We start from the raw sequence: 26365 nt of genomic DNA, 5'->3' as shown, positions 1-26365 counted from the left end.
ACCGTTAGACATGCAAATAGAACAGAATAGAACTGTATTGTCATTGTAACAAGTATAACAAAATTGAAGTCACAGCAGCAATCAAGAAAATTAAAGTAAGAAAGTGTATAGAAAGTGCAAAAAGGTCCATAAGAAAATAGATGATGACAGCTTGTCCATCATTCTCCAGTTCAGTCAGCCTCCACCTCCACAGGGTCCAGGACTGAGCTTCTTCAGCATCTGTTCAGTCTCTGTCTCCTGTATCCTGTCTGCTCACAGCAGGTGAAGCTCTTCCAACATGGCGTTGGTGTCTGGTGCTGGCTCTGTTAGAAATGTCTGTAATTAGCATGATGCTACTCTGCCCCCTGGTATTCCCTCTGTTGCTGGGTTAGCACAGCTAGCTCGTCCATCTTATCGGAGATAGATCTTACGTCCCCAATAACGATGGATGGATGGACAGGTCAATGTCGTCACTTCTTAGCTCACACCTGAGAACCAGCACGTCGTCCTCACCTCCTTCTCCTCACCTTGTGGGGAACATCAGGCCTTGCACCAGTTAGCATCAACATGCTACAGGCTGCAAACAGCTGAGTTCACATGGAAACAATGCAGCCATGGTTACATGTAGTATCTCCAGACAAACACAGGAGAAAAAATAGTAAGAAAGATCACTGAAGAAAAAAACAGTTTGGTGTCCATGACCAAAAAATGAGCCAAACAAAGTAATGATCCACTCCAAATACAAAGATTATGAAAAAGAGACGAAAAAATTACAAGAAACGGACAAAGAGAGAGCTGCTGCAAAAGGCAGCCATAGCCAACAAGTCGGCGCGTAGCAACAAAACATTTTTTTTATTACAATGTTACAGTACAAGACATTCATCAGGCAAATGATTTGATCATAAGAAGGAGCATGTTAAATAAGAGGTGGCGGCCCCACACCTGCAGACGCTTCCTTAATCATGACGTCAAAAAAAAAAAAAAAAAGAAAAGAAAAAGAAAAGCAGCAAACTCCCCTGCCCGACAAGAAAACTCTCCTGTGCAGCATGTTTTTTGTATAAGGAGAGGAGAGCAAAAGTTGCCTGCATATCTCATCAGTCTGGGTTTGGGATTTGCATGCAACTTTAAAAAATCCAACTGAAGGGCCTGCTTGAATTGTTATACTGGTGTTGCTTTATGCATCAAAGGGTTGAATTCAAAATGTATTTAAGGATTAAGAGGAGAAATCGAAATATCAAGACCTGGCATCTATATTCACTTTCAAGGTGATGAGGCTCTGACTGGGTCAGAAAAAAAGCAGAATAGATGGATTGACGCCACCCACTTGAGGATTATTTTGACAAATTATCAGTAATGACAATCCCCAGGTCACGCCCTCCTGGTTATAAAAGGAGGAAACTTAGAGCCTGAATCTGGCTTATAAAAGAAATGTGTGAAACAGTTTTCCCACAATTTGAGGTACCAACAAGGAGATGTGCTGCATTTACATAAAAAGGTTAAAACATCCTGTTGACTCTAAGTCAGGACTGTGACAAAGCAAACAGCCAATCGCGGTTATGGTTTTCTTTTTTCACTTATGTGCTGGGTTGCCAGTTAGATTTAAAAGGCTTATGCCACCCCTGGCCATCCTCTGGATCTGGATCTGCCCATGCTGTTCTGACCACATACTGACTGTAGGGATGGAAGGACCTTTTATGTTTCTTCAACAAGGAGTAGCTTTAATTGAGGAAAATTGGCAATGCTTAAAACTTAACTTTTATTCAAACTTTTATAATTTCATATCAATACAGAAACATGTTTGACCTGTTAGTATGAAAGCATACCTATACCTTTCCAAAGTGGTGTCCTAATCTGCCTTTTCTGAGTGAATTTTCCAGAGGTCAGTCAGTTTCTATGTAGCTCATCACCTCCTCACTCTTTCACTGTTTCTGGTTTTAAAGTGAAACACTTTGAAATAAGGGTAAGTTCCTTTTTTAAGCTGGCTGAGAGAGAGGATAAAATTTCTGAATTTCAAAGAAAAATACAACATTGAAATTCTTTTACCTGAGAGATTGACACAGGTTAAATTCCTATTTTCATTTTTTATGCACAGTCACGCCGAGGGGCCCCACTTTCAAAGAGAGAGCACTGATCCGCTCAATGATTTAAAGATGAAAAAGTGTTTTCCATCCTTATTTCCACTGTGACTTTTCAAACTAGACATTTTAGACACACATCTGCTCTTCAGATCTCCAGGCTGCTGATGGCCCACTTTCACTTTGCTGTCCTTCAATAACTTCATTATCATGCACCAAGCACTGAGGACGAGATGTAAGCTAGCACAGGCATACACAGCAGCAGATAATATATATGATACTTGATGCTTAGCAGAGGATTCTTTGTTGTTTATCTGCACACAAATGAGCCACATTTAACAAAGTAGTTTATGATTACACAGTAAGGCTAATGTTTTATTCATGTACTCCCCGGGTTAAAGTAAACAGCACAGTTTGAATGTTCTCTGTTTAATGAGGAGAGCTCACAGGCAGGTGCAGGCTGTGTTTGGAGCAGCTCAGGTTACTTGAAATGTTCATTTAGCTCCTGAATGGGGATAAAAACCATGCACTATGTGCTTAGCATGGTTTGGTTGAGTTGTAAAGAGCAGAATGGGATTGTTCACTCAGACTAGTTTAAGGTAAACATGATGTACGTAACTCACAATGACTGAATAGACGGGGTTTGTGTCAATATATTGGAAAAAACATTTTCCATGACTTAAACCCTGAGGCTTGAGAAAATGCATGTATTGTTTTTTCTTATCGCCCATATTTACTTAATTAACCTCCCACTTGAAAAGCTGAAGTATATATTTCCAGTGTCCTCGTTTTCTTGCATTTCTCTTGGATGTTTCGGTGCAGTGAATTTTAATCAGTCCTCGTAGCTCTTGGCTTTCATTAGAACCATATTACTGCATTCAAAGAAAAGCCTCTTCATGTTTAAACAAAGCCATCTCTGGTTCACGCAGGACAAATATGGATGTGACGCAAATTGTTCTTTATTGTCTCTCTGAATGCACAATAAGATCTTCAGGATCTCAGAGGACAGAAGCCAGGGGTATTTGAAACAGCAAACAGCTTCATCTGTCTCAGTGAATGTGTCAGTAACAAAAGAGAAAAAATATGTCTCACAGAATCATGTCCATCCGGGCCCCGGCACTCAGGAGGCAAAAGAAAAAAAACAGCTTTACATGTTACCAGAGGCTTTTAAAAAGGAAACCTTTATGGAAAAATAACACGATGTCAGTTTTGTGTAATGGACTTTGTTTGTTTTAAGGTAGACTACAAAACATTGACAATAACATAGCCCGAATGTCTGTCTTTCTACATTTATATGGCCAGCACTGTGCTTTTCAATGTGACACCCCTCAGCAGAGGTAGCAGGCAAAAATGATAAGCTATAGATGATCTGCAAATGGTGATGTGTTCTTGTTTAGGTCATAAAGAGACATCAGTGTTAATTCAAGTTGTTTCACAGCCAAATGAAAACCTCTAGCAGGAGCTTAATGCTAATCAGCAAGCTAACAGACTCTCAGCAGCATTTCAAGAAAATATAACTACATTCCCCTAACACAAACCAACACATTGGTGTTGCACACTGACTTTAATTAAATACTAAGTAAACTTGGACACTGACTGTATATCACCAGTTTTGAAACCTTCAGCTTGCACTTTAAACAATAAACCACTTGTTAATTATGAGTAAAGTGCAAGCATCCTTCAAATTATCATCAAGTCAATAAGTCTGATAAAAACGTATTCTAAAATAACATATTTAGTCTCCCTTTTGAGAGAAAGTGGGTGTAAAACACCTTGACAGTGCCCTCAGTGTTGAAAGCAACAAGCTACATCCTGGTCTTCTGCAATTTAAGTTTGTGTCATGTCTGGCACTTCCTGTGGACAATGTGGGTCTTCTTACATATTTTCTGATTTTGTCCTGTATATTTGCATGTCATGTTTTTACAAACAAACCAACAAACAAAAAATTGCTGTGCTTTTTTATAAATCACTCATCAAAACTCTTTGGAGAAGAAATGTATAAACAAGACTGTTTGGGCAGTTGATCACTTGAACATACTCCTCCCACTCAGCAGAGTTTTTTTCACATTAAGAAAAACAAACAAACAAAAATACAAAACAAAAACAAACAACAACATAGAAAAACAACTATGAAGCAGTAAAAATGGCTTTGGAATTACTATCAGAGGTGAAAAGGCAAGAAAAATGAGAGTGACATCTTTTAAATTAGTCCTTAAAACGCTCTTTTACAGACTTTCATTTTTATTTAATTTTAGACTTTTAGTCTTGATGTCATCATTTGTTCATGTTTTTATTTCTTTTGTCTCATTGTTCCACATCTTTTAACCCTTCCTTTTTCACCCCATATGATGTCATTCCCTTTCTCTTCTTCTTCTTGCTAAATCCCTCCCTTTTTTTCTCCTTTGTGCTTTTGTCATTAAGCTGAATTTTCCACTTCCACCACCACTGCTCATCTCTTTCTGCTAAATGTTTATCAAGTTGTCTCTCCCAGTCTCTGCCATGCTTTTATCTGTCAAAGCACTTTGTAAATATTTGTTTAAAGGTGCTAAATGAACAAAGTTATTATTTTCATTAACAGTCAACTAATCTCCTGTTGCAGGTTTTAAGAACACATCAAATAAGTTTTTCTCTCCTTTATGATGAGGTTAAGAAAAACATAAAAATAAAAAAATAAGAATAAAAACTTCTTACAGGAGCTTTAAAAGAATCACAAAATTTTATTTATTTATTTATTTATTTATTTATTTATTTATTTATTTATTTATTTATTTATTTATTTTTGCACCAGGGTTGGAAATAAATACAACTAAATTGTTCATCATGTAACTCTGATTGCCTCACCGTTTAATACTTAAACATACTGATTTAAAATCATGATAATATGTTTGGTCTCAGAGTCAACAATCATACAAGTTTCATTTTTATGGAAACATTCATTTAACTAAATTTTATGGAATTTGTCTCCACCATATGAGATTTAATTGGTTTTCAGATAATTTTATCATCAAAATCTTTTAATTTGTGCTTTCCTAAACACAGTCCACATTTCATTCCGAGTTTGACTTTAAAAAGGATGATTTGCTGTGGTCTTTGGTTATGATAGGTGACGAAGGTCTTACATTATCAAACTGGAACAATTATGACTGTAGTCGTTTTTCAATAACCTGAAAACTAGCAACAAATTCAGGTGGTGTGGAGACATGACTGGTGAACACAGTTAGACAAACAAATGAGACAAAGACACTGAAACTGTAGACCTTCATCCTTTTGTTTGATCACATTTACCTGATTGTGTCACAAGTTTCTCTCTAAGTTGAAATACAATTTTATTATTTATTTATTCCTTTATTTATTTATTTTTAGGAATAATTTTGAATAGTGTTTCATTCACTGAAGGTTGTTACCATGTGGACTATAGCCTGTACTTTGTAATGCTGAACGTGTTCTCTACACCTAAACACAATAAAGATAATACTTGTAGGATTAATGAAGAAATCATAAAGTGTATTATTGTCTGAGTAGGATCCATGGCGTCATCTGACAGGTGATGTTAACCTGCGCACGCCCTGAGGTACAGGGATCAGGTACGGTGGTAACCGTCAGTCTCTGGATGATGTCACTTCCTCGATCCTCTCCTCCTATAAAAGCGCGCTCTGTTGCGGCGAGGTGTCGGTGAAGAGACCGGAGAGGACGATGCAGCAGGAGATTTAGCTCTCCAGAAATACTAAAAGGCGGCTAAGTTTGCTTCAGAATGCACCCGTAACCCACCGACTTTTCTTTCCTTTTTTTTAAAGAGGTGAAAGTGAAACCTTCTGAGAAAAGCTTCGCTATTTTCTTCTATTCCTGGAGAGCTCAATGCGCCTTGTTTCCAACAAAATGATCGAGAGAGGACTGTTCATTCTGACAATACTGTCCAACTGCGGTGAGAAAATCCTGAATCTGATATAAGTTGGTTTAAATGACGCTCATGTTGGTTTCTCAGAGGAATCTGCAGTAAGAGGAGAAACTGCATTGTTTCAGCACCAAGGACAGAGACCGACACGTCTTTAGATTGAGCTGCACCTTTGGCACATTTGGTCCCCTGTTACTGAAGCAGTGTGTGTGTGAGAGCTCTGGGGATTTGACAGAAATACAGCAGATAGATTATGATGAATGATTCATGATTTTCTTTTCTTTCTTTTTCTTTTAGTTCTGTCATTGCCAGTGACTCCAAGTCAGCTGGAGAATGAGGACGTAAAGGTAAAAAATACAATTATATGCAGCATACAGCTTCATATCACCATTATTAATATAGGGAATATTATGCATCAGTTTGAAGTAATCTTTTAACACATCAGAAATCGTTTGGAAAAACACATTTAACTATTTGAATAATCAATATTTTCCTAAGCCTGTCCAGTCATTCTGCTTTCCCAGCAGTATGAGAAATATTTAATCTGTGCCCTCAACTCACTGAAGTTCCCTCTCCATCAAGGGAAATCTCATTGTGACCTTGTTCCAATCAATATATCCCATTTTGGGAGCAACTGAGAGGCTTATCCTCCATGATTTGGTACTGCTGGATCCATTTCACTACTTGATGGAGAGAGTGGGGGAGAAAGAGAGATAGATTGGAGTATGGAGACATGGGAATAAAGAAGGGAGATGTGAGTGATGCGTAAAAGAGTGATGAGGCTTGTGCGATGGGACTATTTATGCTCAAAGATCTGGCAGGCATAACAAATAATGAGAGAAAAATCATCAGGGATGCAGCGCTGGCTCAAAATTAAGGGCACAATGGGAGTTAAAATGATTTTGATCTCTCATATAAGAGACCCCAGTCTTTGAATTAGGGGTTGAGTAAGCACTAGAGCTGCTTTCAAAGCCGAAGTAGATGAATTTTAATCTTTAAACTGTGTAAATTTATTCTCAAATAGCCCCAAACAAGCAGAGAAGGACTTTATTACACCACAAGGTCCTTGACTCACACTGAGAGTAGTAGCATCATAGTTTACTGTAACATCACTGACTCACCAAAGAGGCAATTTAAACAGTTTTTTCATCTTGTAAAGCATGCTCTAGGCAAATATCAGACTGTAGGAGGAAAAGGTTTTTGAGTCATGTTGAGCTCTGTCTGTGTCTGCAGGTAATGAAATGCATCGTGGAGGTGTTGGCTGATGTCCTCTCAAGGCCCCACCCTAACCCTGTCAGTCAGGAGTGTTTGGTCACACTGAGGACAGGTGAGCGCCACCTAGACAACTACACAGCTACTGATAGTGCTCAACCATTTCTAATCTTTAAACTGCTTCCTTTTAGAGAATTTCCTCCCTTCTCTTTATTTTATCAATAACTCTCTAACAATCACAGCATAATGGCATGAAAACATTTCTGACTCTAAAAAACTGAGGCTAGTTTTACTGCCAAACATACAACAAACTTACAAAGCCTATAATTTTTGTCTTACCGTATTAAAACAGTCAGAGTTAAGCTATTCATTTCATAAATCTGAGTGCAGGATTCATACTATATACTGCTGTTTTAAATATAGAAATTAAACCGCTACCTTTCTGAATATTATTTTAAACACAGAAAACTGTTTTCAGTACAATTAACTTAGTTTTTTTCTTCTCCTTTTTTATTTGGCCAAAAACCAAGAAATCAACTCTTGAATTTGTGAAAAAGAATGAGCTATAAAGGACTGAATAGTATCACATTGTGACTGTTATCTAATTAGCATAATAAATTTAAAAGAGTAAATCACTGATGAATGATACAAAAACATTTCCACTATTTTCACCCAGTTATTTGAGAAAAACTCAGCTTTATATTGTTTTTATGTATTCATTTTAATTTTTATATTTTGTTAAATGCTTTTTTCAGCACTTCAGAGTTTAAAATGATCAATTTAAATGCAAATTTACAAATTAATACCTTAATCTCTTAATCAATTCCTTCAATGCTCCATAAAAATGTTTCAAGTGATCTTGAGTTAGTTTGACTTTTATTTATTTGTCTGTTCACATTCAGTAATTTAAAATTAGGTTTATCAGCGCCAAAATGGGCCATTTCTATGTATTTCTTTTTATCAATTGTTGGGTTGGATTTCCTGAGGGAACACAAATCCATTTATGGCACACATCCCCTTGTTGCTTTGCATCCTGTAAAAAGTTGTCTTGAACAAAGAAAAGTAGCGTTAAAAACAAGATACCATTTCCATTCTTTGCTCCCAAAACAAAAGTTTGTCCTGGCAAGACTAGTGTCTATGTGACAGTGGGTGATAGTGCTCATGGGAAATGGAGTCTTTATCCCAGCAAAAATGCTTCTGACTCCAGATAGCGCAGAGTTTATCAAAGCAAACAAGGCCATCAGCTTTGAGAATTACTAATTCTGCACTGTTACTTCTAAGGGATTATCATGCACACAACAAAGGTGTTCTACGTGAATGCAAAGATGCAGGTTATCTGCTGAAAACAGCTGCCTTACACATCCCGGGACATTAGCCAAAACAACCAATCTAGATAAGAACTTTCTGCATTTACAGGTTGTCGTTAATCAGTCAAGTCAGAGTTTTCTTTAGGCAAATCTTTAAGCACCATTTCTTAATCCCTCTACGCACAGAGTCAGTCTCTGCAGAGTTGGTGTAACCCTAAATCAGAGAATTCTCAAAACAAAAGCCTGAAATTAGATTTTCTAAAAGTAAAGTCAACAAAACATGCAGCGTACAAAGCCCTACAGTGGTTGGCTAAACATGCTGTAATATTCATAAAGTTTTAGAGATATCATTTGTTTTTTTAATGGGATTTGATCGGTAAAAAATGAATAATTGAATCTGTTATATAACAAGGATTTAAGTATGCAACTGATTTAAACTTGGGTTAGAAAATTTGGCACTCTCAGGCATTTCTCCTCACCCTATTTGTCATTATAATCTTCACTTTCCACACGCACAGTTTCCTGTTAGCTACAACAAGGACTAAATCAAATGCCCCCTCTCTGGAACAAACACAGCTGTCTGAAAGAGCCAATAAGTATTCTCCATCTTCATTGAGAGCTAAGTGACAGCATCATAAGGTTAATGGATTGATGCAGTGGCTGCTGGGTAAAAACGTGCTGGGTTATTTGCAGCAGGGTCGCTAACCCACAGTGAAAGCTATTCAGTTACATCGTGAGTGTATTACCTTGAAGCTGTCCTTGTTGTAAAATCAATCGCAGCATTACTCACAAGTGTTTGTTACCGAGCGAGAGAGGGAAACTGGAAACCACTGGGGGGTGGAGGTGGTGGAGTCAAAGTCAAGGAGAGAAAGGATGAAAGGAAAGGGGGGAAGGTGAAGCAGAAGAAAGATCATGAGCTGATATTACAGCAGAGCGGCTGTCTTTTTTTCTGCTTGCTGAGTACAGTATGTGGTGCTGTTTTTGGGTCAGCAGAAAGTCCACGGCTCACTGCTGTGGGGAGTCTCTGTGGGCCAAATGATTAATTGTGCTCCTGCTCGAAAAGCACTAAATTTCAGGGCAATTATCTGTGACGAACCACTGAAGTGAAGTGCTGAGTCCTTTGAAAAAGTGAAGGTGAAAGATGTATACCTGTGATAAACCCCCCGCAGGATCCCATTAATACCTCTTTACTGTTGTTTTTATTCCTTGGAAATTCACACCATGGCCTGTTTCTCTTAACATGTCACATAAGATGCTAAGCTAAAATGCTGTTATAAGTAAAACTGTCTGCACCTGGATGCAAGTTATATAAACACAGTAACTAGACAAACCATTATCCAAATTGTTTGATTATTTACTTTATCACTTTACTTTATTTAAAAAGACAGAGTTAAGAAATAGTGAGTCAGCTGTTCAGAATTTCGGTTTGAAGAATGTAAACAACTTCAGCCACAGTGTTCAACCCATTCTTCGTTATCTCTTCTTCCAGATACTGCAAGCCGTTTATTTTGAAGGCTAAATTACTAGCATAGCTTGTCTAGAGATAAAGTCAGCAAATTGTCAAACAGTGTAGCAGCTAACAGTAATGCTAGCTATGAATGTTTCTTATATCAGTTTTCTGTTTTTTTAGCTAGCTTGACTCTTAGCACAGCTAATTTATTCAGCAAACATTTACACTGACACTACCTGCAATGGCTAATGGTATTCTCAGCTTGGTTTTTCCGCAAATGTATTGTCGCTTTTTGCTAGCTTAAACATTAGCATAGCCTTTCTGGTAAGAAAGCTAAGAAACTGTTGAACAGTCTAGTAGCTGGCTGTAATGTTTATCAGTTAGCTGACTTCTTAATGTAGCTAATGAGCTCGTAAGGCTTCTGTTTGGAAATCTTGTCTTCATCTTCTGTCAGATTTTTATCATTTGTTGTTTTTTTTTCCTTGTCTGGAAGCTTTTTGTTTTTTTAATTTACTGCCCTGAAACATGTTAGTACCAGCAGCACCTTATTACTAGCCCACTTGAAATCCCCACCCTTAGAGTGATGTTAAAGTGAAAATGGCCACTGTGTGATTATGGTTAAATGAACAAACTGCATTGATTTTGCTGTGTTTTAATACCTGTGGTTACTCTCACATAGATGACAGACTGGTTTCAATTCTTCGCCATCACAACTTTCTGAAGGAGCTGCAGGAGATTGCTGTTAAAGGTGAGTCACAGATCACACAGCTGGTGTCTGTTCACATAATTATTTCCTCTACAATGAAGAAACAATAACTGGTTCTAATCTCAGGTGGTCAAGAAAGAGCTCAGCTGCAGGGAGAAGCTGCTGCTGCTGCTGCTGCCTCAACAACACAGAGTCCACAGACTACAAGTGATGTTGCTGGTAACTTTCTCCCAGAATCCACACGTTTTCTTGTTGTTTATTTCCCATCATAGTGAAGCATGTTCCATTTTGGGGAACATCTAATCAAAATTTAAAATGCACCGGCTGTCAGAATGATGTATGACTCCCATTGCTTCCCACTTTTTGTTGTTGACAAATCAGGGCTGAGAAATAGAGGAGAAACATAATGCACAGGAGTGAACTCTATGAATCAATGTCATGTGTGGAAGTTTATGCAAACATTTACATTTAGGACACTAGGACCATAAATCATAAGGATTTTTCAGATTCAAAAATTCCAATAATCCAGCTCATTTGGCAATTTCATTTAGCATCGAACATCTAACTGTGACAACCAAAAATATTTCCAGCTGTAAATGTTTGTGCTTCTGTCCAAGCACCTACTTTAAACGTCACTGAAAAATCAATGCCTTCGAGTAAATTAAATTTCTCCCCCTCCCTGTCTGCAGATCGATCCATGTTGGAGGCTTTAGGAGGCCCTGGTGAGAGATCCATCCTGTCCCAGAAGAGGGGGACAGGACATGAAGTCGGAGAAGAAGAAAAGGATGACAGCCCAGAGGATGAAGAGTCACAGGAGGACACTAACAACCCTGAAGAGGGGCAAGTCAAGATGGAAAATGAGGAGGACCCTGGAAGTCACATCTCTGAGTCTGAGGATGAGTGGAGGGAGGGGAAGGATGAGAAGAGAGAAGAAGAGGGAGAGGATGATTTAAATTCACAGGAGAAATCAGAGGAAGGAAGCATGGCCAAGGAAAAAAAAGGCGAGTAGGTCTCTGTTTATTTATGCACACCAGTCATCTGTTTGTAATAAGGCTTAGTTAAATCAAAACAGATGTTAAGAAATAAAAAAAAGCGTTCACATTTTTATTGGCAGACAGCAGAGTTTTTAATTAAAATAGGAAATGACGTTGACCAAAAGCAGATGGCAGAATCTTGAGATATAGGGGGTATGCAGAAAGATGAATTGCCTTTGCAGATAAAACAGTCTGTCACCACAAGGCTGGGGATTGATTGAAGTGCTTCCATCTACATGATGAGTTCAATCCCTCCCCCCTCAAGCCCACAGCAGGGCGAAGCCAGCGCGCCTGACGAACAAACAGCACACCAAGAGAAATGATTAAATGTGTGCACGTCCCAGAATTCAAATGAGCCACGGTGGATAGTCACAGGTGGGATTACTGAGGACTTCCCCACATTAGCGGGGTCAAGTCAGTAACACCCAGAGAGACAGGTAGGGGATATATCTTAGTGAATATATATATTGAGTGTTTCTGGAAGCTGTCTGTTGTTTTTATTTGATAGAACTGAGAAGAGACAGAAATCATTCAGAGCAGAGAGTAGGAACTCACAAATCAGGTATAGTCTAAGGTCAAAACTGATAAGACAACTGGTCTGATGGGGATGAATATAAGCTTTGAAAATGATTTTCATCTGACATTTTAGGAATTTATCTTTGAAAATTGAGTGTTTAGATATTGAAACCAAAACCTAATTGAACTAAAAACAGCTTTATGTGAAATATCAAAGTTTTTTTTAGATGGGACTTCAGGCTGCAAGCTGAACTGCCCTTAGCTCAGTGTGCTTGAAGGTGCCTAGCTTGTGTAAAGGTGGGGACTCCATCAGTCTTAGCAGTTAACTAGTGTTTAAAATGACGCTATTGTGAGCTATTGTGATGCAGAAAATATGTAGTTATGGGTACCAGCTAAAGACTTTCTGGATCTTCAGAGCAAACAGCAACTTTCAGTGATAAATGAAACCAATGCAAGAGTGCTAAAGCTGCAGTTCCACAAGTGTCCACCTGAGATTGGCTCTAAAAGTAACATAAACCGCATAAACACATATTCATAGAAGCTCAACAGCAAAAACAAGCACTGGAGAAAATGCTTTTACACAGAAAGCAATAGTTTACATTTCCGATAACTTTGCTAACTTAAGATATGATTTTTGAAGCTATGATCTGGGGTGGCCAACCTGTGGCTCGTGAGCCGCATGTGGCTCTTTTCCTTTCATTGTGCGGCTCTTCCATCCATTCATAAAAAAAATACAGATATTTTTATGAGTAGTGGTGTGCTGATCAATCTAAAATATCTATGTGTTGATGCCAATGTTAAGATCACTATTGATCTATACTTGGTGATGAGATTGATACTTAAGTTTCGGTTTCTCTTCTGTACATGTGCTCCTCTCAATTGCTCATGTGCTCATAGCTATCTAGATAGATAGATGGAAATGCTTCTACTTACTTTTTATTTTATGTCATTTCGTTTATGTGTGTGTAAGACAATGTGTGTGATGCGGCTCTTTGTAGTACCATGGTAATTTGTGCGGCTCTGGGTCTCTGACTGGTTGGCCACCCCTGATCTGGACAGTAAAGCTTGACATGAGCTGCACAAGAGTATGAAACTCTTAGAGAGGTCTCAGCGCACATACATCAGGATTGCAATCAAGTTCCCCCTTTTCTGTCAAAACACCACTCAACAGATCAATATTTTTTTTCTTCTCTGAAACAGCAGAGTTCAATAAAATATGCACACCTGCTCTTTAAAAGGGAGTTTCAGCCAAGCCATCTCATTGCTCCAGCCATGCTGTTAACTCCCATAAAGCATCGCTAGCAGCACAGCCACTGAAGCTGCCAGCTGGCACCAAATCTTTCATTACAAGAAGTGGATTCTTGCTGATTGTGGAGGGTGTTCTGTCGCTGGGCCGGCAGAGGTGTTTCAGTTCAAAACAGAAAGATAGAAAAGTTCTCATTCTGTTTCTTTTCTTTTCTTTCATTTCACCAGGTGCAAGATCGAATGAAAAGACAGACACGCACAGAAACAAGTCAAAAGAGAAGAAGTCAGGTGAAGAAGATAAAGAGGAGAAAGAAAAGAGATCAATGTTTTTCTCACATAAACAAGAGCAAAAACACCAGGAAGGAGAGGACAAAGAGGAGGCAAAGAGAGAAGGCCTGCAGAGAGTAAAGCAGTGGACCAAGAGAGGCAAGGCCATGGCAGTGAGGAAGAAAGCAGTGGAAAAAGAGCTAACAAGTGAACCAGAAGTGCCACATCATTCAAAGGAGATGTCAGAGGAGGTGGAGGAGAAGAAAAAAAGAAACACACAGAGGAGTCTGGAGGAAAAAGAGCTGCAGATGATTGCCAGAAGTGGACCCGTGGGGAGTCGGGGGTTAGAGGAAGAGGGGAGCGCCAGCCGAAAGTCAGAGGTGAGCCCTCAAACTATCTATCATACCCCAATTGTCTAGAATTACACTTTTTAAACTTTGGCTTAATTTTTTTCTTGTTATTTTACGTAAGTGAGGAGACTATGTGAGGGGCTGCAGTGTGACAGCTCAGAATAAAGAATAGAGGAGGATAATGGGCCAGCACAACTTATGCTTCCCCAAAAAACACAGCAAGTAACCACACACTACCCCAAAGAGGCAGATGTAGCGTTATGGTTTGAAGATAAAGTTCACAAAGAGGTTCAGTGAACTTTTTTTTCTTCTATCTTATGACCAGCAGGGGGCGACTGCACTGGTCCAAACCACTCTAAACAGAGAGGAAGTTTATCATATCTATCTTCTCAGCTGATTCAAGAGTCTATTTTTGATGAAAATGATAATAAAGCTGGGTGAAACTGAGAGATAGATTTCTACCAACTAGTCTAAAGGTAAAAAAAGATACACAGAAAACAGTCTAAACAAGCACAATTGATCAAAAAAGGCTAAACACAGGATGATATGATTTGTTTGCTCAAGTTAGCAGAGCTAGCACTACTCATCCTGCGCTGGTTAACATCCATGTGTCTGTCCTGGTTATACAATGCTCTTGTCTGGTGGTTATATGCTAGTTTAACCAGACACAGCACAACTTTATCTACAAAGTCTAGGTTAAACTGCTGCCAAACAGCAACAAGCTACAAGATAACATCTGGGCTTGTTTACATCCAGGTTATAGAGCATTACAGAGAGTTACACCCTTAGCTAGTTCCTGTTATATGTGGCTACAGCTGAGACACATCATGGCCCTACACTAATAAAAATGATTAATACTTGACTAGAAATTTTGGTGAGGTTGAGAGGGTTTCTTTATGTATTCGACAAAACACCCCTCATTTGTTTAGGCTAAAGTTACATATGCAGAGAAATATACTGTATCTATGTGTAAATACCCTTTCGTCAAGATGTGGTCAAACCAAACAGGTGACATCCTGGTGGCAAGTGTTTTTCTTTGCATGAAGGAAACACATGACTTGCTTGTTACTGTGATCTAAAACTGAAAGAAGCAGGTAGCCTTTTGATCTTTCCAACAAACAAAAAACGATGTGGCAGGATTGGTCCTAAAGCTAGACTCCCATTGAGATGCAAAATGTAGCAGCTGCTGCTTGGCAACATGTTCAAAGGCAACCACTTGAACATTGATAGGCTGAATGGCCACACACTGTTTCATATGTGTTCTGACAGTGAGGCTAAAAGAGGTGATTCTGGCCTTAATGAGTCCTGCTAATGGTCCTAACACCCAGGCATGGAGGCTGAGTATATCCAGAGCTGCTGTGTGGACAGAATTTGCACATACTGCTCTCTTCGTAACTTTTTCCCTCTTCCCATCCTCTCATCCTATCTGCAGGATCCAGAGATTGAAAGCTTGGCAGCCATTGAGTCAGAGCTTGAAAACGTTGCCCAGAAACTCCACGAGATGCGGCGAGGCTGATAGTGAGAGAGAGAGAGATGGGAGTAAAAGTTGACACTGCAGCCTCCTCTTCCTCTTCGCCCTCCTCCGCTTTACCAGCTGCCTGGTTTCCTCAGATAGAGCGTGTGAATATGTGACAAGATTTTATCTTTTGCTATTTCTCTGGAAGATGCCCTCTGGCACCAAACTGCTGCGGCCTCCCTCGTGACATCCTGTCCTTTACATATATTAGTAAACAGTAGAGGTACATTGCACCTAGACAAGCATACTGAAAACAAAGAAACACCCGACTTGTTTGCTGTCTGCAAATAAAATATTTAGAAGACATAGCAGGGGTCCTGACGGAGAAATATTCCTGTCGGTGAAGGTTGACAGCTTTCCTCTTCTCTCTGACAATCATCTGTCTCTCTCTGTCTTTACAAGAAGTGTCTGCCTGCTTTTCAGATAGATTTAACTCTACACATTGATTTGTGTAAAAGGTTGAGCTAGATCCAGGTAAACACAGCAGAAAGGTGAGGTTGTACAATAGCAGCATGTATTCATGTACAAAGACTTTCTGCCAGGCTTCCTTCAGAGACGCTAGCTTAGTGTAGATACAGCTAACTCAAATCAAGCAAAGGCAATAAATGAACATTTTTAGCAGATTGAAAACTGGATTCTGATCTTAACCTGTAATTAATTTATGTAAGAAAACCAATAAATTAAATTGAGTTTAACTTGAAATCTCTGCTTCTGTTTCTCTGATCATAAATTCACATGAATCCACAGATAAGAGCAAACCTGCTTTTACAACCATGAAGGTGACAGATGAGATTTTTTCATTTATTTTGTTTAGAAATGTACCACAAAGCACCAAATTAAATGACTGTAAAATTAGATTAAAAATTATTAAAGGTCCCATATTCTGCTCCTTTTCTGCAGTGTAATATGGATCATTGATGTCTTCATGAAATGGTAGTAACATGTTTTGGTCCAAAAAGCCAATAAATAAAGCACAGCAGCATTGTTTCCAGGCTCTCATAGTCCCTCTGTTCAGAACGCTCTGATTTAGTGGGCGTGACCTTCATATGTAAATGAGCCACGGCTGATACCGCCCCGCTCTTCCGCGTCACTGAGAGCGGCGCCACGAGCTCCGAGTGCACAATGTTTAGAAAACAGCCAAGCTCGTTTGCCGTAACATTACAGGCTAAAACAACAGGCCAACCGCAGCTACAGTTAGCATCCTGAAGCTAACACAGAGACAGGGGGGACACTGAGGAAAAGCTCTTACATCTGCTCCACAGCACACAGCATTTAAAATACTCACATTTCCAGGGTTTGTTGGCAGATGGTTGGTAATGCGCCTGGATTCAGGACCAGTCTATTCACTAGCCCTCTGTTGTACTGTCCAAAGTTGGAAAAGCAGTCGGCCGTGAAGTGACGAGCACACACATGCAGAGTTTTACTGAGTGTAGCTGGCACATTTCCTTAATTAATGAACTCTCGCCACTTAGTCTTGTCTTCTTCTGAGATGGGAAGCTTGTGCATGAAACTATGTGGCTGTTTACAGCTAAAAACAGAGCAGTGATGGCTCTTCAACTTTGGCATTCTCCTCCCCACTGCGGGGACAGTAGTGGGCTGGGAGGAGGTTGGGGGGTATCTGCTCCAATGGACCAATCAGGTCAGACTTGCTCCTGATTGGTCAAAAAAGGGAATCGCTGATGTCGGCAAATCCCCCAAATCCAAACAACTCGTTTTAGGTCATGATTTTACCTTCAGAATCACTACTAAGTACAGGTTTTGTCATTGAATATCACATTTTGAGGGCTGGGAGGAAAGCCAAAGACCCACAAATTTCACCAAAAGACTTAATAAAGTTATTTTTGCACAATATGGGACCTTTAACATGTTTTTACATTCATTCAGTGCTTCCACTGTACTGGTATCCACAGTCCACTGTAAATCTGTCTGTTAGGAGACATCGATTATCACCGTAGTTACAGTTTGCACTCGTTGGTGTCTGTGGGCGAAGAAGCTGAAAACATGAATCATCACTCTGACACACAAGCTGTTTTTTCATTTCCAAGACAGTCACACTTTAACCTTTAGTTCTGGCATCAGAAATACATTGTTCTTTGGTTGTTACTACAAAGCGGAGCCAGCTGAGTGAGAATTTTTACAGTTTTTCTATAAAATCTGTGAATGCTCTGCAACAGAAGTGCGAAGCAGAGAAAGAATTGCTCTGCTGTCTCTGGCAGAATGTAGGTACGGATAAATTATGTAAAGGTCTCTGTATGTTTTTCATTCAGCATCAATATACGCAAAGGCAGACTTGGAAAGCTTGAATACACATTGTAATTTTAATGAAGTCGCTCCCTGCATGAGCTTAGCATAGTTTAAAAATCATGTGAATGTGAAGGGAATGTTTGGGTGACAACCCAAAAATGTGCAAAGGGACAAGATAAAAAATACCCTCAGGTTTGACTTTTTTATTTTGTAGACAAAGGAGACAAGGAGCAAGGAATGTTTCATTAAATGGTTTCTGCCTAATGCTTTAATGACTGAACAAACCAATTCACCAAAGATTTCTGGTTTATAAAGTGGTGAAACGCTGCTGCAATTCGCAGTAACACAAGCCTCAGTTTAGTGTCAGTCAGAGCTTGTCATTATCTTCCATCTTAAACAGAAAACTGTGAAAGCTGTCTGTCATTTTGACAGATTACAGTAATGAGGACAATCAGCGACTCATTCAGCGATTGTGCTGTGGTAACAGTGCTGTCAATATGCGGGAAAACTCCAGCTTTCTGTCTTTCTTTCTCTAGCTGAGACTTTAGGAGAGAGGATGGAAAGGAACCAAAGACGCACCTGTCAGACAGGTAACACTGTTACCTATATGTTATGAAGTTAATGGCAAAACTTTGCAGTAAATTAAAATCAGTTCAAACGACAGAAGTTTATTACACCTAAACGAGAGTTCCTGAGGGTTGTTGGCCCTGTACAAATGTGTTGTTCTTTAACTGCAGACTTCTTCAGTCTAAAGCTTTTCTGTCTCAGACCCTCAGTGCTGGTATTGATCTGATGTTTGCTCAAATTAGAGCTCATGCAGACATGTTATGACCAAGCTGCAACCTGCAGAGTGAGTGTCTGTATGGGGCTGACACCAGAAACATTATACATTAATTAATAAGGTAGATTTCACAGCATGACTAAAGATATTTAAAGCCTGGATCAGATTAGTAAAGAGGTTTTCATCTGAATTGCTTATTTCTTTCATAGATCACATTGTATGGGGGATACATTATTATTATTATTATTATTATTATTATTATTATTATTATTATTATTATTATTATTATTATTGCTTATTTCTTCAGTATTCCTTAACTCTGCCTCTTCACCTCACATATGGTTAACCCGAGAGCTCATTGTAAGCACTAACAAAATCCACTCTTCTCATACTAAGATTCAATACATTGACAAAAGATGCTAATAGAGAATAAAATCAGTCATCTGACTCTGGAGTCTCTTATTTATTTGTTTATTTTTATTTGTTTATTTATTTATTTATTTACACAATAGTCCTGTGGCTATCGAGAAGACAAAACAAGCTAAAGGTTTTAAAAAAATATGACAGCTCTGTGAAAAGGCCACCAGATGGCAGCATTGAGACAAACTGAGTCTTCCAAAGGTGAGAGGAGTTGGGAAGAGTGCACCTTGGTGACATTAGGACAGTTTTGTTTCCTTCTTTTAATCCCTGACTTGTTACAATCCTTGTTTTGAGTCCTCTGAAAAGTAGAGCCAAACCAGCAGAAATGCTTTTCATTGATAACCTTATTTAACAGGTTCATTTTCAGACAATATGATGGAGGTTTTTCTGTGGGTGTGATGACTAACACTCATTAACAAAATTATAAGATGTGTGTTATGAATCTTATAAAAGTGAAAGAACAAGAAGTAAAAAGGGTCATTACACTAATACTCCCGCTGATACCCTGTTTTATCTTCCTCATCCCCAGATCTGATGTAACGACTAAATGGGGTTATTTAACTGTCCCCTGGCTCCTGACGCAGTGATATTTGAGATATCTGAGATAATGATTAACAGACGCCCGCCCTGTTTGAAATGTCAGCATGAATGAATTATGATCCAGTGAAGCAGATAACAACATGTAATTTCTGTTTACCTCTGCTTCCAAGTGTGAGTGAATAGATCTTTTATTGTAGCTCTTTGCAGGTAGATGCTAAAGTGAAATTATTTAGATTTATTTTTAGGCATAAAGACAAGTGAGTCAAACAGGTTTGTATAAAAAAATATAACATTTATTTCCAGCTACAAAGTGAAACATGTAACATTTTTGTCACACTTCTCAATAAAATAGTAAAAAATACTGTCAACAAAAAAATACACTATTGATACACTTCGAAGCACAGAACAATTTGGCTTTAAATTAACTTAAACTGTACAAATATATACAAAATGTACACATCAACAATAAAAGGAATGAAATAATTCTTCCAGTCTTTTCTTCTATTTTTGTACAAAATAGATATTTTGTTCTTATTGACACTCTGTTTCTTCCTCCTGACCTGAATCAGTAAAAGTCAACATGTCTGTCTTTTTTTTTTTGCTTTTTTTTTCTCAGTGCAGTGGCAACGCCCACCGTGTTCAAATCTAACCCTAAACTCAGCACGCTGCATGCTTTCTCATCCACATGCTGGGCGGAAACTCTGACCTTTCCTCCACTCTGTGAGCGGAGACAAGGCTGACATTCAGGCCTGTGCTAACACACACACACACAAACACACACACACACACATACAAGGACACATTCAGACCTGTTTGGACAGGGGAACACTGGCCTGCTTTGGTCTGCATGCTCCGTCTACAGCTGCTTAGAGTTTGCAGGTCTGGTCTAGGCTCGGTGGAAGGGAGGAGGGAGTTATTAAACACCTCATTTAGAGAGGGGGTCATAGTTAAGATAAGGCAAATGAATACGGTGAAAGGATGGGTCTGTAAGAGGGGAATTCAAGGGAATGGGCAGAAACCTGGCAGTAGGTTTGTCAAAAATACAAGTTATAGTGCAGGAATCTCTTGGAGCTGCTATGCAACCCTCTGTCTGAGTCTATGCGGCTGATGTCAGCCATACCAAACACAGACACTTACACAAGTGTCTCGACTACTTTTACAATGAAAACATGACAAAATAGAATATTACACATAGATACTGAGCTGCAAAATGAGATGGAGTTCTGTTTGTTTTTCAAGTCATAAGCTGCGATCATCCGTCAGTGGCTTTCTATGCCATGTCTCCCATCATCTTCTTGTAGTACATGGACTCGAAGATGTCGTTCTCCCCTGGGCAGTTGTGGTGGCAGGCGCATGACTTGATGAACATCATGTGCTTCTTCATCACCTGTCCGTCAGGGCACTTGAACTCCATGGGCAGGGTGGTGGTTCTGTGCGGCGTGCAGCAGCGACCGTCCAGGCAAACGCCGCAGAACTTTGGCCTGTAGGACTTTGTGGTGGTGCAGCCGGAGATCTCAAACTTCATGGGCTTGGAGAGTCTTGGTGTGCGGATACACTTCTTTCCTTTCTGCAGGAGGAGGATAAAAAAGAAAGGGGTTTTATTAAACATCCTGCTCATTGCTCAATGTTATGACTTCTTGGAAACTCTTCATTTTGACAAACACTCACCCTGATGCTCTGCTCCAGCTGTGACTCGCATGGTCGCACCATACACAACCGGGTCTGTTTCTCCAGGCGACATTCACGGTTATCGTTGGTGACCCTGGTGGAGATCCCAAGGCCACAAGTCTTTGAGCAAGCGCTCCATTCAGTCGTCTGAACCAGGCAGTTCTCCCTCATCATGGAGGGGTCTGGGCCATAGGTCTCCTCCTCTCTGTAGGCTGTAAACACAGCAGCAAACACTCGGTTAAAGAGACCCTTCTTCATGTCTCATTTCAAAAACTTTACTGATGCAGAAAAGGAGACTAACTTACCGGCCAAAGCAGAGCCCATGAAGCTGTGTCTGTAGGGGGAATCACACTCCCACTCCTCACAGCACTTCCCTGGCACCTTCACCCGTTTTGGCATAGGGCAGTCGGGGCTAGGCAGACGGATGTCCATGGAGCAAAGAGGGACACAGCCCACGGCTCCGTCTAAGCAGGTACACTGGTACTTGCAGCTGCTCTGGAAGGACTCTCCACTCTTGTACACCATTCCCCCGAACACACAGGTGGCTCCATCTCGAGCTTTTGGGAAAAACAACAGAAGGAAGTTATTATTGGTTGGGAAATTAGCGTTCCAGTCAGACTTCTGTCATAACTAATAGTGTATGTGTGTGTGTGTGTTTCCAGTGTCTCACCTGTACACACGCCAATGCGCCTGTTAATGGGGGCTCCGAAGTCACAGTAGAGACCTTTGTGTGGGTCACAGACGTCTTTCTCCGTGCACAGCTCCCCCATCTGTTTGGCGCACACCCTGCAGCAGCCGCAGCCGTCCAGCACCAGGCTCACACCTGGGGGGCACTGAGGGGGAGTGGAGGGGCACGAGCACTGGCTGCTACACTCCTGACCTGCAGCCTGAACACAGGACGAGACACGGGTGCATGCTCAGTCAGATATCATCTACACATCATCCCTACAAACTGTGTTAACTTCCACCACAAGAGAACATGTTGTCCCCAAAGCTTGTGTCACAGCTTCAGAGTTTAAAACAAAAACAACAGCAGAATGACATCAAGTGAGGTTTTGACTTACCATGTGTGAAAGCATGATGCACAGGAGAGGCAGCAAAATCATTTTTGTCATCCCAGCAGACATCTTTTCTTCTCTGGAGGTTTAAAGTCTAGTTTTCCTTAAGTCTGGTAGAGAAAGTCTTCCGTTAGTCTCAGGTTCTGAGCTTGAGAAACCTTTTCTGATCAAGTTGATCTCTTGTCTGGTTCGTATAGTAGCGTTTCTCCGCTGCTCTGGTCACAGTCTGTCCCGTTTCTTTTCTTTCTTGGTGAAAGCTAGAGTTTAGCTTCGGTAGAAGAGCTGATCTGAGTTCTGACTGCACAGCCCAGCTCCCTTTATACTCGCTGGCCCTCGGAGGACGTCACTGGGGGCTGAATGGAGAGCCGGCCCTGGACAAACATGGACATACTTGGCATTCTTTCCTCGCTTCCTGACCCCCACTCCAGACATCCCACATTCCTGCTGTCTGAAGGCAAGGCTCTGCTGCTCGGGCCAAACAACACCGTCTCTCTCAGAGCAGCTTTCATCTGGAAGGGGAGGTTAAGTCTGGTTAGAGGCCTGGGACCCCACACTGGGAATTCCTGAAGACTGACTTCACAAACAGACCGGCAGCACCTATAAATATTATTTTTAAAAAAAAGAAAGAGCGAAAGACAAGGGAGGAACAGATCAAAAAGCTTCCTATAAAAGAGGAAGAAAGATTAAAGAACAGCAGGTAGAGGCTCATGAAAAGCATTAATGTGCAGCGATTAAATAAACCAATTGATGTGTAAGGAGTTGTTAAGACTTTAAGCCCACAACAGCATTCCTCAGCTTTAGTTCAAAGGCCCTCAGACAGCCTATACTTAAGTAAATTAGAATCACGTCGTAAAAAAAAAAAAAAAAAAAAGGAAATTCATTTGAGTCATTAACTCAAGCTGATTATCTATCAAGTCCCTGCACACAGACTTGGCAGCTGCTGCAATCTTGTGCTTGTGTGGTTACATCGAGGATACTGTAACAGCATTTTTGTTCCCTGACATCAGTGGCTGAAGTGCAGCTCTAAGCATTCTCAATGAAAACACAAGATAAGGACATTATGATCTCTTATGTATGAAAATAGAAATTTGATCACATTCCTTTTCCCTATTACTATTTAACCAGGGTTCCTCCAGCTTAAGGCAAGTTAAATTTAAGACTTTTTAAGACTTTTTTAATGATGTTGGGAATCAAATTTAAAAACAAGTCGACAATGAACCTCAATTGAAACAAACAAAACTAACAAACAAAAACACCACATGAATTACCTGGGTTAGAGTCAATTTTAACCCAATGTTTATTTTACATAAAAAAAAACACTTTTGACCTTTTTTTAACCCAATTTTTACAACTTTACAACCTATTTTGCCCCCATTCATCTTTTTTGGACACCTTCACAACCATTTTTGGAATTTTTACATGGTTTTTGAAAATTAATTTCAAATTTAATTCTCAATTTTGCTGCCATAATCAATTTTCCAAAGCCACTTTTGGATTTTTTTTTGCCAATTTTTGCTTATTTTTTTCTCTCTCCAGGCACCCTAGGTAGAACCAAGACATGCGTCTGCTTTAAAAGTTTCTGGTGCAACCACATCACCGTTTTGTTAGTTCTGCTATTGCAATTACTCGATGTTGCCACGAAAGTAAATGAGGAAATTATTTAGAAAAACAGATAAATGTTACTTGATATATTTTTTTACTTCAGACAAACATAAATCTTACCAATGTGTTCAAATTTTTAAGACTTTTGAAATTTGGATTCAAGACTTTTTAATGCCAGTTCAGGCCTTATTTTTTTTAGAATTATGAATTCAATGCCTTTTAAGACTTTTCAAGGATCCGCTGGAACCCTGTTAACTATACTTGTGAAAGTCTGGATTATTGTCTCTGATGCTTTTCCTTTGTGACTTCCAGTTTTGACACCGCATGCAGACTCCTTTGAAACAGGAGCAATAGATTAAAAAAAAAAAGTTGTTGGTGATGCGATGCCAAACTTCATTTTCAGCCACAGGTTTGTGGTGAGTCACACACTCTCAAATAGAGCTCTGCCATTTTTTTTGTGATGCAGCTGCCCGCTGACTTCTGGTGCACCTGTATGCTTAGCTCATGGTTGGTACTTCAAACGCAAAGTACTTCAGGGATATTTTGCTCTGTGAAGCTGCTGCTGCTGACTTAGTTCGTTGAGTCAAAAGAGACAAAATACCATATGATTAAAAATAAGAAAAAAAAAGTTGCCATTTTGGATCACATTCCCATTAGGATTAATAAACCAATGCTGACAGCCTAAAAAAAATTTTCTTAAGCCTTAAATTATACAAAACCAATGTTTTAAAGTAATTTTGGGGGCTTTTATGCCCTTAATAAGAGTTGACAGGGCAGTGGATAGAGCAGAAAACAGGGCAAGAGCAGGAAGTGACACGTGGGAAAGAGGCCACAGGCTGGATTTTGAACCTGGGTCGTCCCACCTGTGAAGGGCGACCCCATAGACCAGGGATCTCAAACCCATGCCACGGAGGGCCAAGAGGCTGCAGGTTTTCTTTCCAACCGAAAACTCCACCAGCCGATTTCACTGATTACCTCACCTTCAAGCAGAGAGCAGGGACTATCAGTGAAATCAACTGGTGAAGTTTTTGGTAGGAAAGAAAACCTCTTGGCCCTCCATAGCACGAGTTTGAGATCCCTGCCATAGACTGTTTAATTAATGGATGTTGTCTCCCGGCGTCACCGGTCTGTTTCTGAAACAATTTTTGAAGCAGATCAGCCATATTGGCGGTAGCAAGAGCTATGTGTACAGCTACAGGGTGCTCATCAGTCACGTGACCTCAGCTGTGCTTCTGATTGGGTGAGCTTGGTGTGTATGTGACTTCTGGTAGTTTTGGAGCCAGCTTCAAGTGGACACTGGAGGAACAGCAGATTTCAGCACTTCTGCACTGTCTCATTTTCTTAGACCAGAGGTTGCCGCTTGGGGACCACTAGGCAGTCTGTGTTCCAAAGACTCACTTTTAACACCAAATTTTAAACTAAAAAGCAGTTTTAGGCAGGGTTACTAATATTCATAAGTCTTAACTCTTGAAATTCCTGTTGAAATATTTCAGTTGATCATACAAAAAATAACTTGTCACTCCTTTACTGTTGTTATCTGCCAATGATTCAAAATACATAAATCCTCCGATTATTTCATCGCAGATGTTAGCCGAGCAGCTTTAGATTGACAGCTTCATGGTTCTTAGGTATTTGTTTTTCTTGCAGAATTTAGTATATTTTTAGGCTTTGCCATGGTAATTTGGCCAATAGGCTTGTTTTTTTTCCAGCTGTTGTCATACATAATAACAGTTTTAAAAAGACTAGTGAGTAATATTGTTTTTGGTAACAGGCCCATTAAAGCATCACTTTCTGAAGTGAGGTAGGGAATAGTAAACAATTACTGTCCCTGAGCAAATAAACTCAGCTTCTTTCCATCTCTACAAACCTGGCCTGACCAGACTAACTTTCTTGAAAAAAAAAAAGTTCTAGCACTAAATCATCAAATAGTACCCACTTAAAGGAGATTTCTGTAGCTGTTGCAAGGTCATGTGACCTGTATATCAGTCAAACTTACAGATTTAGCATACACTTAAGAATATCTTAGAGTAAAAATGATTTGTCTTTCATTTTGTAAGATGATCTGGATGGTCTGTTTCCTGTGCTGACTGTGCTGAAACTCAAGCCAAGGTATGCAGGTGAGGGATTACGTAGACAAAGACACAAAGTGGCTGTTTGTTGATTTGAGCGCAAGGAAAACAAAGGCAGGAGGTTTTATTTCACAGCAGTCAGGCACTATTTTCACTCCATCAGGCCTTACTCAGAGCAAACTATGACTAAAAATCCTGACTCAACTAGTGAAAGTGCAGCCCAGCCCATGAAGGCATGATGGGAACAAAGGCTACATGTTCTCTGGCTTCTCACCTGAATAATGAGGTTTAGTCTATGACAAACTTAAAAAGGCCAGGTGTGCCCCGTCCGCGGCTGGGCTTATTTTACGACATCAAACCCAAGAGTGGAGGATCGCAGGAAAGGGGCTAGACGGAGGTTTGTGTATATTGTGAATAAAAACGGGGGGATCACA

The 26365-nt window shown here is 39.9% G+C and overlaps 2 protein-coding genes across 2 annotated transcripts; one reads left to right on the top strand and one right to left on the bottom strand.

Annotated features, from left to right (window-relative positions):
* Positions 1 to 5711: 5711 nt before the first annotated feature.
* chga (chromogranin A) lies at positions 5712 to 16251 on the top strand. The gene is made up of 8 exons (XM_074684573.1): positions 5712 to 5976; positions 6244 to 6293; positions 7180 to 7273; positions 10595 to 10663; positions 10748 to 10840; positions 11311 to 11622; positions 13645 to 14063; positions 15466 to 16251. Exons 1-8 carry the CDS (start codon positions 5910 to 5912, stop codon positions 15547 to 15549), a joined length of 1188 nt encoding a protein of 395 aa, XP_074540674.1. The 5' UTR covers positions 5712 to 5909; the 3' UTR covers positions 15550 to 16251.
* A 3639-nt stretch (positions 16252 to 19890) lies between these two features.
* On the bottom strand, positions 19891 to 22605 carry ccn2a (cellular communication network factor 2a). Its single transcript, XM_074685079.1, has 5 exons — positions 22267 to 22605; positions 21873 to 22089; positions 21508 to 21759; positions 21203 to 21414; positions 19891 to 21101 (listed from the first exon to the last, which is right to left on the bottom strand). Exons 1-5 carry the CDS (start codon positions 22327 to 22329, stop codon positions 20805 to 20807), a joined length of 1041 nt encoding a protein of 346 aa, XP_074541180.1. The 5' UTR covers positions 22330 to 22605; the 3' UTR covers positions 19891 to 20804.
* Positions 22606 to 26365: the final 3760 nt, after the last annotated feature.

The sequence above is a fragment of the Halichoeres trimaculatus genome, unplaced genomic scaffold, assembly GCF_033239565.1.
Source record: "Halichoeres trimaculatus isolate MK-OKI-2021-1 unplaced genomic scaffold, fHalTri1.1 fHalTri1_scaffold_13, whole genome shotgun sequence".
Classification (NCBI taxonomy): domain Eukaryota; kingdom Metazoa; phylum Chordata; class Actinopteri; order Labriformes; family Labridae; genus Halichoeres; species Halichoeres trimaculatus.
Note: the sequence above shows the minus strand (reverse complement) of the source record. Positions and strands in the feature narration are given on the sequence as shown.

Coding starts and splice junctions, on each gene's coding strand:
- chga (XM_074684573.1), top strand. CDS start 5,910: ATGCGCCTTGTTTCCAACAAAATGATCGAGAGAGGACTGTTCATTCTG. Junction 11,623..13,644: donor CATGGCCAAGGAAAAAAAAG/GCGAGTAGGTCT, acceptor TCATTTCACCAG/GTGCAAGATCGAATGAAAAG. Junction 14,064..15,465: donor GCGCCAGCCGAAAGTCAGAG/GTGAGCCCTCAA, acceptor TCCTATCTGCAG/GATCCAGAGATTGAAAGCTT.
- ccn2a (XM_074685079.1), bottom strand. CDS start 22,329: ATGTCTGCTGGGATGACAAAAATGATTTTGCTGCCTCTCCTGTGCATC. Junction 22,090..22,266: donor GCATCATGCTTTCACACATG/GTAAGTCAAAAC, acceptor TCCTGTGTTCAG/GCTGCAGGTCAGGAGTGTAG. Junction 21,102..21,202: donor AGCTGGAGCAGAGCATCAGG/GTGAGTGTTTGT, acceptor CTCCTCCTGCAG/AAAGGAAAGAAGTGTATCCG.